The sequence below is a fragment of the Galeopterus variegatus genome, unplaced genomic scaffold, assembly GCF_000696425.1.
Source record: "Galeopterus variegatus unplaced genomic scaffold, G_variegatus-3.0.2 Scaffold138, whole genome shotgun sequence".
Classification (NCBI taxonomy): Eukaryota; Metazoa; Chordata; class Mammalia; order Dermoptera; family Cynocephalidae; genus Galeopterus; species Galeopterus variegatus.
The window spans coordinates 468,467-480,690 of NW_007726249.1; the positions used below are offsets into that span (position 1 = coordinate 468,467).

General features: G+C 49.5%; 1 protein-coding gene across 1 annotated transcript in view; it reads right to left on the minus strand.

Moving 5' to 3' along the window:
* Positions 1-12,224, minus strand: part of CLCN6 (chloride channel, voltage-sensitive 6) — a 32,103-nt gene that overhangs the window by 6,389 nt on the left and 13,490 nt on the right. Inside the window, exons 7-20 of the mRNA XM_008589772.1 lie at positions 11,604-11,730; positions 10,949-11,016; positions 9,401-9,459; positions 8,382-8,514; positions 7,641-7,754; positions 7,215-7,381; positions 6,521-6,647; positions 3,577-3,703; positions 3,174-3,327; positions 2,872-3,031; positions 2,678-2,784; positions 1,450-1,636; positions 438-595; positions 99-255 (exon numbers count right to left, since the gene is read on the minus strand). Of these exons, the coding sequence (XP_008587994.1) occupies positions 99-255; positions 438-595; positions 1,450-1,636; positions 2,678-2,784; positions 2,872-3,031; positions 3,174-3,327; positions 3,577-3,703; positions 6,521-6,647; positions 7,215-7,381; positions 7,641-7,754; positions 8,382-8,514; positions 9,401-9,459; positions 10,949-11,016; positions 11,604-11,730 (1,845 nt within the window). The remainder of the gene's footprint in view (positions 1-98; positions 256-437; positions 596-1,449; positions 1,637-2,677; positions 2,785-2,871; positions 3,032-3,173; positions 3,328-3,576; positions 3,704-6,520; positions 6,648-7,214; positions 7,382-7,640; positions 7,755-8,381; positions 8,515-9,400; positions 9,460-10,948; positions 11,017-11,603; positions 11,731-12,224) is intronic.

A 12,224-nucleotide genomic window follows, 5' to 3' on the forward strand; every position in this document is an offset into this window, starting at 1 on the left:
GACACATGAAAGTTGCTCAAAGAACCACCTCTCTCTTCCTGAAGTTCAGGGACTATACTCCTACCACCCTCCTGCCTTCCAGAATCCTGGTGACTTACCGACTGACTTTCAGAATAACAAACTCCCCGGACGAGCAGGGTGACAAGTTGTGACCGAAGGATCAGGCCATGGAAGGTCAGAGGGCGGAAGCGTTCCTCCATGGTCCAGTCTTCGCTTGGGGACTGGTCAGGGTATAGGTTGGGGTAGGGAGTGTATCTGTTACACAAAAACCAGACGCTGCCTAGTGCACCCTCAGCATGATGGCTTCTTGTCCGTGCCCCAGCCACTCCCCAAGTTCCCACGAGGCTCAGGAGCTACCCTGCTGCACCTGGGCACTGGGCTGGCTTGCTCGTGCAGCCCACGGGCAGCTGGCCCCTGGGCGAGCAGCCCACGCTCACCTCCTCTCGAGCATCTGCTGCAGGAGGTCTTCCTTCTCAGATGGCTCCTCAGAGATCACGTGCTCATCACACACGTGCCGCAACTCGCTGGATGGATAGGACTTCATGGACTGGCTCCGTCTGCGCTGTTCCCCAGCCCGGGTGAGGATGCTGGATTTCTGTGTGGGGGAGGGGTGACGATGACGGGGCTTCTACAGGGAGGCCCTGAATTGCTACCCGTGGGCACACTGACACGGCAGCACCCACTGAGCTTAGGGACTTGAGGACAATGAGGGCCAAAAGCACATCCTAATGTATCAATAGCAAGGAATTCTCAGTGGCTCAGGGGCTTGTGATTCAAAGGAGCCAGTGAGAATCCTAGGACTTGGCTGGAGACCCTGTGGTGTCTACCGGCCTAACATCCCAACTCTTTTGATTTGGGAAGAGACTCTCAGTGCTCTAGAGGGGAACGTCTTGTCTCCTACATCTTCTCCTGGTGGGACTATCCATTGATGAGCCCACCCCCAAAGCCACCGTGCCAAGGGGTGGGCACATGACCCAACTCAGGCGATGGGACTCCCCCTCTCCCTGGATCATGAATTGGGAGTACTCCAAGGACAGAGAACAGCTGGTGCGCATTCCTCCTGGGTCCCTGCACCTGCCTCCCCAGAGTACCCAGGCTTTCCTCTCAGTCCTGAAGCTTCCAGTTGGTTTCTTTTTCTTTCTTAAGTAAGTCAAAGTCCACTTCTGTTTTTGGCAGTTCTAGAACCCTCCCTGATACTTGCACAAAGTGGATAATGAATAATGAAACCTGCTGACTTAGAAAAAAAAAAAAGATCTGTGCATATGCTTACTGACACAAGAATGAATGCACACTTTGATGGCCCAATAAAGTCCAGCCTCACTAAATCCAGCCTCACTGTCGCACACAGTAAAGATAGTGCTGATTCTCCCTGGGAGCCAAGTGCGTCCACGCCAGCGGGGGAGTGTGGCAAGCACTGAGAAGCCTTTCCTCTCAGGCTGTTTTCTTTACCTTGAATTTGATGTTGTTACTAATAAGCTGGTTGCCCTTCATGAATTCCTTCTCGTTGCCCCGGTTCTCAGTGACCACTGGAAAGGCGTGGTGGACTGTAGTACGCAGGATGCTAACCAGAGACTGGATGCGGGTATGCGGGTAGACGTAGGTCAGGTTGGGCTCCATGACATCACTGGCTCTTAGCCTGGGGGAGGGAGGGAAGCCATCCAGCCTCATGACAGAGCCCGCAGTCCCCCTTGGAGCAGTTTGTGATGGGGCCATGCTGGTTCTCCATCATTGCTTGTACCACTAGGCCTGCTCTTCTGAACCCAGTGGTTCTTGAACCCAAGGCCTCCCTTTGTACCTGCATCCCCTTTGCACATGCTATTCCCCATCCTCAAATGCCCTTCCCTGCCTTGTCACACTCGGGGCCTGTACTCATCTCTCAGCTTAATACAAGTGCTTCCTCTCAGTGAACCCCATCAGCTTGCCCACCTCCTCGGCACTCCATGGCACACTCCATGTGTGGCTAATTATACCAGTGGAATTTAGAAAACAATGAGCTCCTTTAGTTCAGGGGATGGGAAACCAGAGTCCACAGATCAAATCTAGCCATGCTCACTCATTTACACATTGTCTGTGACTGCTCTCATGCTACAACGTCAGAGCTCAATAGTTGGGACAGCAGCCATACGGCCCGCAGAACTGAAATATGAAAAAGGCTATTGGCCTTTTACAGAAAAGGCTTGCTGGCCCCTGCATTAGCCTATAAGGGCCTGATATCCAAACAGAGGAGGCCCCAAATATTTCTGGATTATTAGGTGGGTTAACAGGTGATTATGTGCAGAATAATCAGTGCTGACGGTGCGACATTTTCTTAGGCACACGTGAAGCAGGCTAGTTCTCATTCCCAGGGCTTGGTATACCCTTACTTTAAACATTCAATCATATCACAAACTTGATCCAGAGATCTCAGTACATATTTAACCAGAATGCCACAGAAGCCAAACACAACTGAGAAGAGGCCATGCCCCTAAGCTCCCACCATGCCCCCTGCCCCCTGCCCAGCCCCTCAGCTCCCAGCCGCCTCGAGCTGCTCAATATTCCCAGATATGCTTGGGAACAAATGTGCTGCTTCTTCCAGCCCAGTAAACTTGAGTTACTGTTTCCTCCTTTAATACCAACATTCCTTAGGCCCTGGAGCTTATAAATTCTGAAACTAGGATGAGAGAAATCATGGCCTTACTTGTCCATTTCCACCTCCGTCTCCCACTCCAGAAGCGGCACACCTCGCAAACCCATGTGGATATCATAAATGCCCTTATTGAAAAAGTCCCCGGTCCATTTGGCCACCTGAAACACAGAGTGAAGACCTGAAAACAGGCCCTTTGGGATGAACTTGGCCCTGAGCTTGAAAGTACCTTGGAGGGAAGTGCTCACCATGAGTGTGATAATAATGGGAAGCCCGTAAGTGATTTCATTGGTAGACTCAATCAGGATGACTGTGAGACTGATGGTCATACGGACGATCCCACCCAAGAAAGCTGCGGCACCAATCACAGCAAAGGTCCCTGAATAGATGTGGCCCAATCCAATGTAGCTAGTGCGGAAAGAAACCAAGAACGTGGTCACGATCACATTGGTAGGTTGGGGGTGGGTGCAGGAGGGACCTGCGGTTTGCACACTTGTGCATATGCACATACGTGGGCACGCACATACACACAAACACACACACACTGTACCTTTTTAGGACATTGGCGACTAAACGTCCAAAAGCAGCTCCACATAGCAGAGAAGGCACAAAAAGGCCGCTCGGAACAGAAATGCCATAAGTCCAACACGCAAGCAAGAAGTAGAGGATGAAGAACAAGGCCAAGGTGATGGGGCTGAAAGTACCTGTAAGGCGAGAGCTGCCCTGAGTCCCACTGCAGACACCTGCCAAGGCCCACCAGCCCGTCTCAGCTCCCATCAGGCCCTTCCCAACCCCAATCGGTTTAGCTTCCAACATTGGATGTAGGAACTCTAATCTTCCGTCTGAGCCGGATTACAAAGGGAAGTCCTGCTCTTGCTCAGCGTGAAGGGCAAGGCTGGTGTGTCTGAGATGAACCTGTCACCTGGGAGTGGGCTGCAGCACAAGACACTCACTGTCCTGGTGGAAAAGCTGCAGGATGGCAGACTCCTGGGGATTGAAGAAGAGTGTGGCCATATCATTGTAGGTATCATTGGGACAAAAAAATGTCCTGATACTGGAATTCACATTTTTTGATGTCACCTAAGAAGGAGGAATCAAAAAGTCAGGACAAGGGCACCTCTCCAGAGCACTCTTGAGTCTTCAAGTGAGATGTCTCCAGCTAGGTCAAAAGTTTCTGGCTGGACAGCACCTGCAAGTTCAACAGGCAGCAAACACTGACCTATACCCAATAATAGCCAACTGTGATAATTAGCTCTTTGTACTTTGAATGCAAAGAACGAAAGAATCAGCATGAGGGCCTTTGTTCAGCCATGCTCATAATGACAACGTCACGACTAATGACAACGTCACCATGGATTTGGTTCTGCTTCTCTCCTGCTACCAACTTTGTAAGCGACACTGCTAGCAGCCTGGCCTGGGAGCCCCAAGGACTATGGGAAGGTGAGGCAGGGGAGAGAGAAGTGGCTAGGAGTTGACAGGTGGCTGGGAGGAGAGTCTGGGGCACTGCTTGACATAAAGCTCCAACTTTGGTTCCAAATGGAAAAAGCTTTTATCCTGAATTTGCTGCAAAAGAAAACCTGCTTTGGGATGGCAGACACCGGCTCCTGTCTGCCTCTCCTGCCAAAACCCATCTGGTGAATGGAACCCAAACTAAGAAAAAGAGATTATTTCTCCACATTTTAGACCTCTTACTCTTGCTGTCACTGTGTGTGGGAAGATGAGAGGCTGGTACACCCAACTCCCTAGAGGGCAAGAGTGTTTGGAGCATGACATTTCTGGTTTTCTGTTGATGGTGTGCAGGGAGGTACATCACACCATCACTGTATACATGAACAGGAAGTGTTACTTCAAAGATTACTTAAGGATATGGGTTTTTCCTGGATTCACTATTCATGATGCTATGGAGACACCTTATGCGGACATTATAAGAGCACCAGGTAAAGGTTCATATCATCCACCAATTCAGCCTGGCTAGGCAATACAGCTGGATGCTGACTGCGGTAGGAAACAGGACAGCTTCCCCTATGGGTTTTTCCTGGATTCACTATTCATGATGCTATGGAGACACCTTATGCGGACATTATAAGCGCACCAGGTAAAGGTTCATATCATCCACCAATTCAGCCTGGCTAGGCAATACAGCTGGATGCTGACTGCGGTAGGAAACAGGACAGCTTCCCCTCATGGCAGAATCCCCTAATGGCAAAGGAGAAATGTGTGCAGAGACCCAGCATCGCAGAGCAGAGTCAACAGTGGACAAGCTGAAACGACAGCTTAAGAATCAACACAGGCAGTGTTTCCCAAACTATGTCTGGAGGAACAGCAATTCTGCAGGCTCTGGAAAGAGTCCTGTGGTGACACACTTTTTGGAAACCAGTGTATCTGCTAAAAGAGCACAGGTTCCAACATCAGATGACTTTGACCCTAACTCTGCCACTCTCTAGTGACCTTGGGAAAAGTATTTCATTTCATGAAGCTTCAGTTCCTTGTCTATAAAATGGGAATAACACCTACTCCTTGTGCTATATATTACTAGGTGAGTGACCTTGGTCAAGGCTTCACTTTGCCTGTTTTCTCATCTGTAAAGTGGGGATAACACTACTACCAGCACACTAGGTGGTGCAAAGGGTGAAATGAGAGCATGTATGTAAAGTGGAATATCTGGCACATGATAAACATGCCAAACGTTGTAATATTTATTGGATACTAAAGGCCCTAAGAAGTCTCCTATTACAGAAACTTTAATTGTGGTTAACACATTTGACCACAGAATCCTTTTTGTTTCTTAATCACATATATCAACGTTCCATAATAGAGCACATTTTGAAAAACACCGTCTGGTAATGAAGTGGCTTTGGGAATAATGAACAATAAGGGTTGGCAAACTCCTTCCATAAAGAGCCAGAGAATAAATATTTAGACTTTGCAGCCGCATACTGCGGCACATTCTTCTCCCTGCCCCACTCCTGACCCCTTTGAAAAATGTAAAAACCATTCTTAGCCTGGGGACTGGGGACTATACAAAACAAGCAGTTGCCAACAGCCAAATCTGGCCCTTAGGCTGTAGTCTGTTGACCCCTGATCCAATGTTCTAGGCTATTCGTGGACTATTCTGGAGACACTGAAGAGGCAGCCACCCCAGACAAGGGCCCCAAAGGGAATCTGAGAGATTCAGGTGGCTACTTAGGAGCAACAAGAAGAGAGCTGTGAGAGAATACTTGCCAGCCTCCATCCCAGTGGCCAGAGCCACGTACTTGGCTGACCCACTCGGCCACATATCTAGCCCCAGAACCAGTGGGCTGGACCAGAAAGCACAGGGTAGAGTGAGCGCCAACACCCACCTCATGGGCCAGCTCCTCAGGGAAAGGTTCTGGAAAATAACACATACCCTAAGAAGGGAAAAGGGGAAGTGCAAAAAGGATGCATGGCAGTCAACGATCTAAACCCAGCAAGAACCAGAGGATGCTGGGAAGAGTCAGGACAGTCGCTCACCCTGAGGCAGACATTCCATTCTCCCCGCCCTAACAATGACTCTCCAGGTAGCCAAGGTGAAGCGATGGGTGCTGAGCCTCAGGGCTGGCGGGCCCCTTTCGGGCATGGAGAGGCAGAAGAATAACTAGGGCTTGGAGAGAAGTGGGCAGTCAGCTTCCTGAGCTTCTGTTCCCAGTGAGTTTTGTTCAACAGAGAGGTGTTCCGCTCTGTGATGGCCAGGGTTCTCACAAAAGTGGAAAAGAGAGAGGGTGTGTGCTGCGCAAATTCCTGTACCTCTCAGCAATCTGATACAGGTGTGGAAGGATGTGCCCAGCACATCTATTAGCTCTAAAGAGAGGCAAGTCACACATTTCTGGATTCTTCTTCATGGGTGTAGGATAAAGGCAGTAGGCGCACTGGGGTTACCTGGAGCTGGAATGAGTCATTACCAATTTGACTCGAAGATGACATCTGTCGGCACTCTCCTAACACCATCGAGGCCACAAACACCACCACAGTGGTTACCAGAGCCACCAAGAGGCTCTCTAAGACTCTAGGAAGCAAAGCACAGCTGTTACGATGCAGTAGGAAGATGCCCTGGTCTTGGGAACTCAAAAACACAGCCCTGCCTACCCCCACCCCTCATTTCCCCAAAAAACATTCACAGCAGCCCCTGGTCAGTCAACCCACAGGCAGAATTTGTCAGTGACTTGCTGTATTCCAGCAATTTGCACGTAAAAAGTGGGGAGTCAATAAAATGGGCTGCTGCGTCCACATCATCTCTTTCCAAGGAACAACACGGCCTCCTTCCATTTAAGTCCCAAAGGCAAGAGAGTCTCCAGAGAGCAAGCCCCTCAGCAGGGCCACACTGACCCTTCTGACTTCATTGTGTGTGGCGAGAGACCAGGAGGGAACCAGCAACTCTGATATAAATTAAGTGCAGACTTAGCCTCTTGGCCTGTCTGACTAGTAGAGCAGATTTATGGCCCTGTTTACGACCTGTCTTAGATGAGAAATCAAAGCTGGTGCAGAAAGCAGGGTCGTCCTCCTCGGGAGAGATGGCCCGGCCCACACCCAGCTCAGGGAGCCACAACAGGCTGGGGGGCAACTGTGCAGATACCTGACGAGCTTAGGTTTCGGGTGCACATTTCGCATACGGTACTTTGCAAGCCTCTTGTTCAGACAGTTGAACGTGGCTCCCAGGAGGCCCCCAATGAACCCCATCACGACGAAGAAACCCAAATCCATAGCTGTCCAGAGATGACATTTTTTATCAGAGTCAGAGCACTGAGAGAAGGGGAAAGGGAGGGAGAGAGAAAAACCACAGTGGCCATGAGAACAGGGACAGAAGAGCAGAAGACAGAAACAAGAGCCGGGCTGCCTTCCCTTCGAAAAGAACCAAGGCTGCACTGGAACCCTGCTCACACCGAGCCCGCACAGAGGAGACTACAGGGGCGGAGATGCCATGCTAGAAGCTGTACCTACCCCCTGATCACCCAGTTTCACAGGTCAAGTAAGAAGTCCTGAGGGAAAGGACAAAACATACCTTAAACTCTCCAAAGTTCAGCAATCCCGGGAGCCGGAAGGAACCCCAACTTCCAAACTGAATCCCAGAACGGAAGAAGTTGAGGGTGAAGGTGGCAGACATGGAACAAAAAAGCTAGGGGACAGGAGACAAAAAACAAGAACATTCTATAGTGACATGTCCTGCTCCCTCCCTGGCGCTTTCTCTTAAAACCTACTACTTCACATAGAGACCTGGGAAACCTAGTTTGGGACATAGGGATCTGGACCACAACAGCGGCTATATCTCAAGTGTAAGCATTTTAAATCATGTTCTATGAAGTTTTCATTCAAGCAGCCTATCGTGAGAGCCTATTGATTTAGAGCCTATGACAGACCAGACCCTGCACCAAAAAGGAAGGGTAAACACAATGGGAAGGACACCCTACTCTGAGGTAGAAGCTGTGTTCAAGTCCCAACTCTGCCACTTCCTGCCTTATGACAATAGCCAGTTCCCTGTGTTCACATCAGAGGGCTCATCAAGAGAAGATAACAGCAGTTTGATTCGGGGCTTGTTGTTTGAGGGATGGGGAGGGTATTGATATGAAAAATATAAAAAGTCCATAGTTTGGAGGTCACACGTGCTAGAGCAAAGGAACTTCCAATTGAGTCAACCCTCCCAGTCTCATCAAAACTACCCTTAAATGTTAAATGTATCAAGTAAGAAACGCCCAGTTTAATTTGGGGAGGGGGGGGCATGGTAAGTCTAGGAGGTGGTTCTCACCACTTTCCATGTGAGCCCTTGGTTCCAGAAGGACGAGCCCTCCTCCAGACTGAACAAGGTACCCCCAATTGGGGCCCCAAAAGCTGCAGCAATTCCGGCAGCCGCCCCTGCTGACACAAAGTCTCGCTTGTCCCTGAGGAGAAAATAGAAAGGGAGAGATGGTTTATCCAAGAAAGAATCCTCAGGCCGCGACAGCAGTTTCTCACTCCCTTATCCATGAACCTTTTATCTCCAACCTATGAATGGTCAGGGATCCTGAAAGGGCAGGTCCCTGGTGAGGCAGCCTCATTTCACCCAACATCCAAACACCCTCTGCTTCAGAGCTCCCTCAGGTGTAGTGGCTCCTCTGCCTGGGCATAGGGTGGGACAGGAGCTCCCAACATCTGTCTACTCTACGAACATGGAACCTCTGCCCCTAGCTCAGGAGGTGGACCAAAGACTTCCAGCTGTCACAGGTGAAGCATGTTCCCACCAGATCTTCCTTCCAGAAAAGCCACAGAATTAGTGAAGATGTCCAGGTGCTTGCTGGTTACACAGAGAGCAGCAGCAGAACAATGACTTGCGGAAGGTGTCCCATAGCTCTGCACTGGGGCCTCTGATTCCAAGGGCCTAACAATGTGTGAAGGTCAGTATCACACACAAATCTACAAGGTTAAAAATTCCACCGAGAAGAGCACCTTCCAGCCCAGAAAGGCAGCTGACCAAGTAAATCACTTGGGAATACAAAACACCCTCTTGATAATATGCCTTTCTTGGTTGGGTTTTCAATCTTGGACCATCTTCATCTCCTGAGATGCCCATAGGCCTAACAGCATGACAAAATACAAGTCATGATGCCACCTTTCACCTCTTATTTTCAGAATAATTCAAAACCCATTTCTTTTCTTGACAGTCAGGTTTCACACACAGCCTGCCTAGCAGGGGAGACCGTGAGGCAGGCTGGAGCAAGTACTGGGTGTGACTGATAGTATGGTAACATTTTGTTCTTTAAAAAAAACCAATTCCTGACCTTACCATACCTGTCGCTTCGGAAATAGGGGAAGTTAAACTGGATCTTCCGTAAGGAGATGCTCTGAAACTAAAACAGAGAACAAAGTTAGGGAGGGGCCCTCAAGGACTGAAGCTGAACCCAGAGCACCTGGGGAGGCGCTTTCGCGTGAGCACACCTGGGCAGGTGTGCTGCAAGAAGAAAGAGTCCAAAACAGCAACCTCGGGCCGGCCCGGTGGCGCACTGCTACAGTGCGCCGCTTGGGAGTGCGGCGGCGCTCCCGCCAAGGGTTCGGATCCCACGTACAGACCGGCCGCTCACTGGCTGAGCGAGGTGCGGGCGCAACACCGAGGGTTGCGATCCCGTTGCCGGTCCCGGTCCGGTACGGGCACAACACTGAGGGTTGCGATCCGTTGCCGGTCACGAAAAAAGACAAAAAGGAAAAAAAAAAAAAACAGCAACCTAGAAAAAAAAAAGTTACCTCCTTTTCTTAAAAAAGGTAAGTTCTGATACATTGGGAGAAACTTACTTTTCCTGACCTCAAACTTTGAGGACCTTCAGAAACTGCATTTTGTGCACAGTCAACAAGTTGGAAAGAAAAAGGGGAAAGGGCTGAGCGAAGGGCTGGGAGGAACTGAAACCTGCTGCAGAAGATCACATGGGCTCTGCTCAGGGGATGTCGGTAGGGGGAGGGGCCCAAGAGCCATCTGTCTGTCTGCTCAACCACTTCTCATGCTGGCGCCCACTCTACGCTTAGCCTCCTTCCACCCCACCACTCAGCTCACTCTAGGAGACCTGGCCCCTGAGGCAGTAGCAAGAGGGAGATCAAAAGACAGGCCCTGGAAGAAAGAACCTTCTCTCCTTCGCCTCAACAACTCATAATCACTCCCTCCCCTCAAGAGAGGTAAGCATCCACAAGCGATGGCTCGCAGAAAACTGAGACTCCTCCAGCTTGCAGCCCAGGAATCTGGAACAGCCCATAAAAATGGGAGCTTTGCAGTCCTGAGCTAGTTCCTCAACCTCTCTAAGCCTCAGTTTCCTCATCTGAGAATGGAGATGATGATAAAAACTAAACACTCAAGGTGATTATAAGAAAGGATTTAGTATAGACAGAGTCTGGCACATAGGCAGACTTAACTAGCAGCTGCTACTATTACCATGCTATGTTAAATGGAATCAGCATAGAGCTGAACCTAAAACCACCTCAGCTGATGCTTCCAGCCTCTTGGGATTTGGCAGTACTGAAGTGATTGACCAAACCACCCTACGTGGAGGCACTTGGCAATGGCTGTGGAAGCACCAAGTGACCTTCATTTGTGGATGTCACATTTTTTTCCCTGTATGTCCCATTTCTGCTCCTAGGACTCAGCAGGGCATCATTAAAACTTCAATGTGTTAAGTTATGTGCTCTTTGGGAAACAGACCATGTAGTTTTCACATCAACCCAGAATGGCATCAGGTTCCAAAATCACATTAGGGTCCTCCCAATGGACTTCCCCAAATTCAACAACAGACATGCCCCGAGCTGGCCCAGGAGATCCACTCTGAGGGACCCACCCTCTCAGCCATCAACCCTTACCTGAGGGAGGCCAGCTCCCACCACTGCTCCGCTGTGGATCATGGGGCCTTCCTTCCCCACAAAGAGCCCTGGGAACAGGGAAAAGGGAGACCACCAGTCAGTGCAGGAAGGCCTCAGGGTCAGGAGACCTTTGCTATGCAAGCCTTTCTCTTGATGACTATAAAACAGAGATGATCATATGACTTTATAAGAGGAAGACTGAGCCAAATTCCCATCAACTAAAGTCTGTCTATATGAGAAAATACTGTTTAAATTCCAAATTGAAGGTCAGCAAACTACAGCTGTTTCTGTACTTTCTTAAATAGATACATTTGAAATGGTTATATAGGTACCAACATAAGATCCTTGATTTTGTCTCTGGGCCCACAAAGCCTAAAATATTTACTATCTGGCCCTTTACACAAAAAGGTTTGCTAAAAGCCAAGTTTGCAAACTGACTAGATGGTCATTCTACTTCAAAACAGAATAGTGTGTTTGTCAGGTCTCTCTGAATAGTAACATGCTAACAGTGTCTGCATTTAAAAAATAACCCATCAACAAAAAGTGCAGACATCTGCTTGATGGTGGGCCCTTCAGTCCAAATCTAATTAATTTACATACACGATACTTCTTGTCATCTTTGACCCTTGAAGGATAAAAGAAAGACCCTCCTTACCTCCAGCCACACTGAACAGCACTCCAAAGGCTTTGCAGAGCAGAGTTCGGAAACGGACAATTCCTGGAATCTTCACGCCATTCAGATAGCATTTGATCTCAGGTACCCCAGAACCTGCTGCCACTGGCTGATGGGGGAGAGCAGGCACACCCACAAACTCAAAATCTACAGCTTACCCTCAACAACCTTGGCAGCTAAAGAGGGAGAACTGACCCTCTCTGTCAGCAGCATCAGCATCACCTGGAGGGCTTGTTAAACCACAGATGCCGGCCCTCCATCCCCCCACCCCACCCCTGCAGTTCCTGACTCAGTAGAGGAAACGGAAGGATGTGCATTTCTAACAAGTTCTCAGGGGAGTCAACATCAGTTGGGGAGCCTTTCAATAATCAGTGTGGGGACCCAGACCATGGCGCACTCGGGAGAGTGTGGCGCTGGGAGCACAGCAGCGCTCCCGCCGCGGGTTCGGATCCTATATAGGGATGACTGGTGCACTCACAGCGCTCACTGGCTGAACGCGGTGCGGTCGGTCTCAAAAAAAAGACAAAAAAAAAAAATCAGTAATGGCACCCTACTTCTAGAGATCTCATTGTCTGAGCTGGGATCCAAGTATGAGTAGTTTTG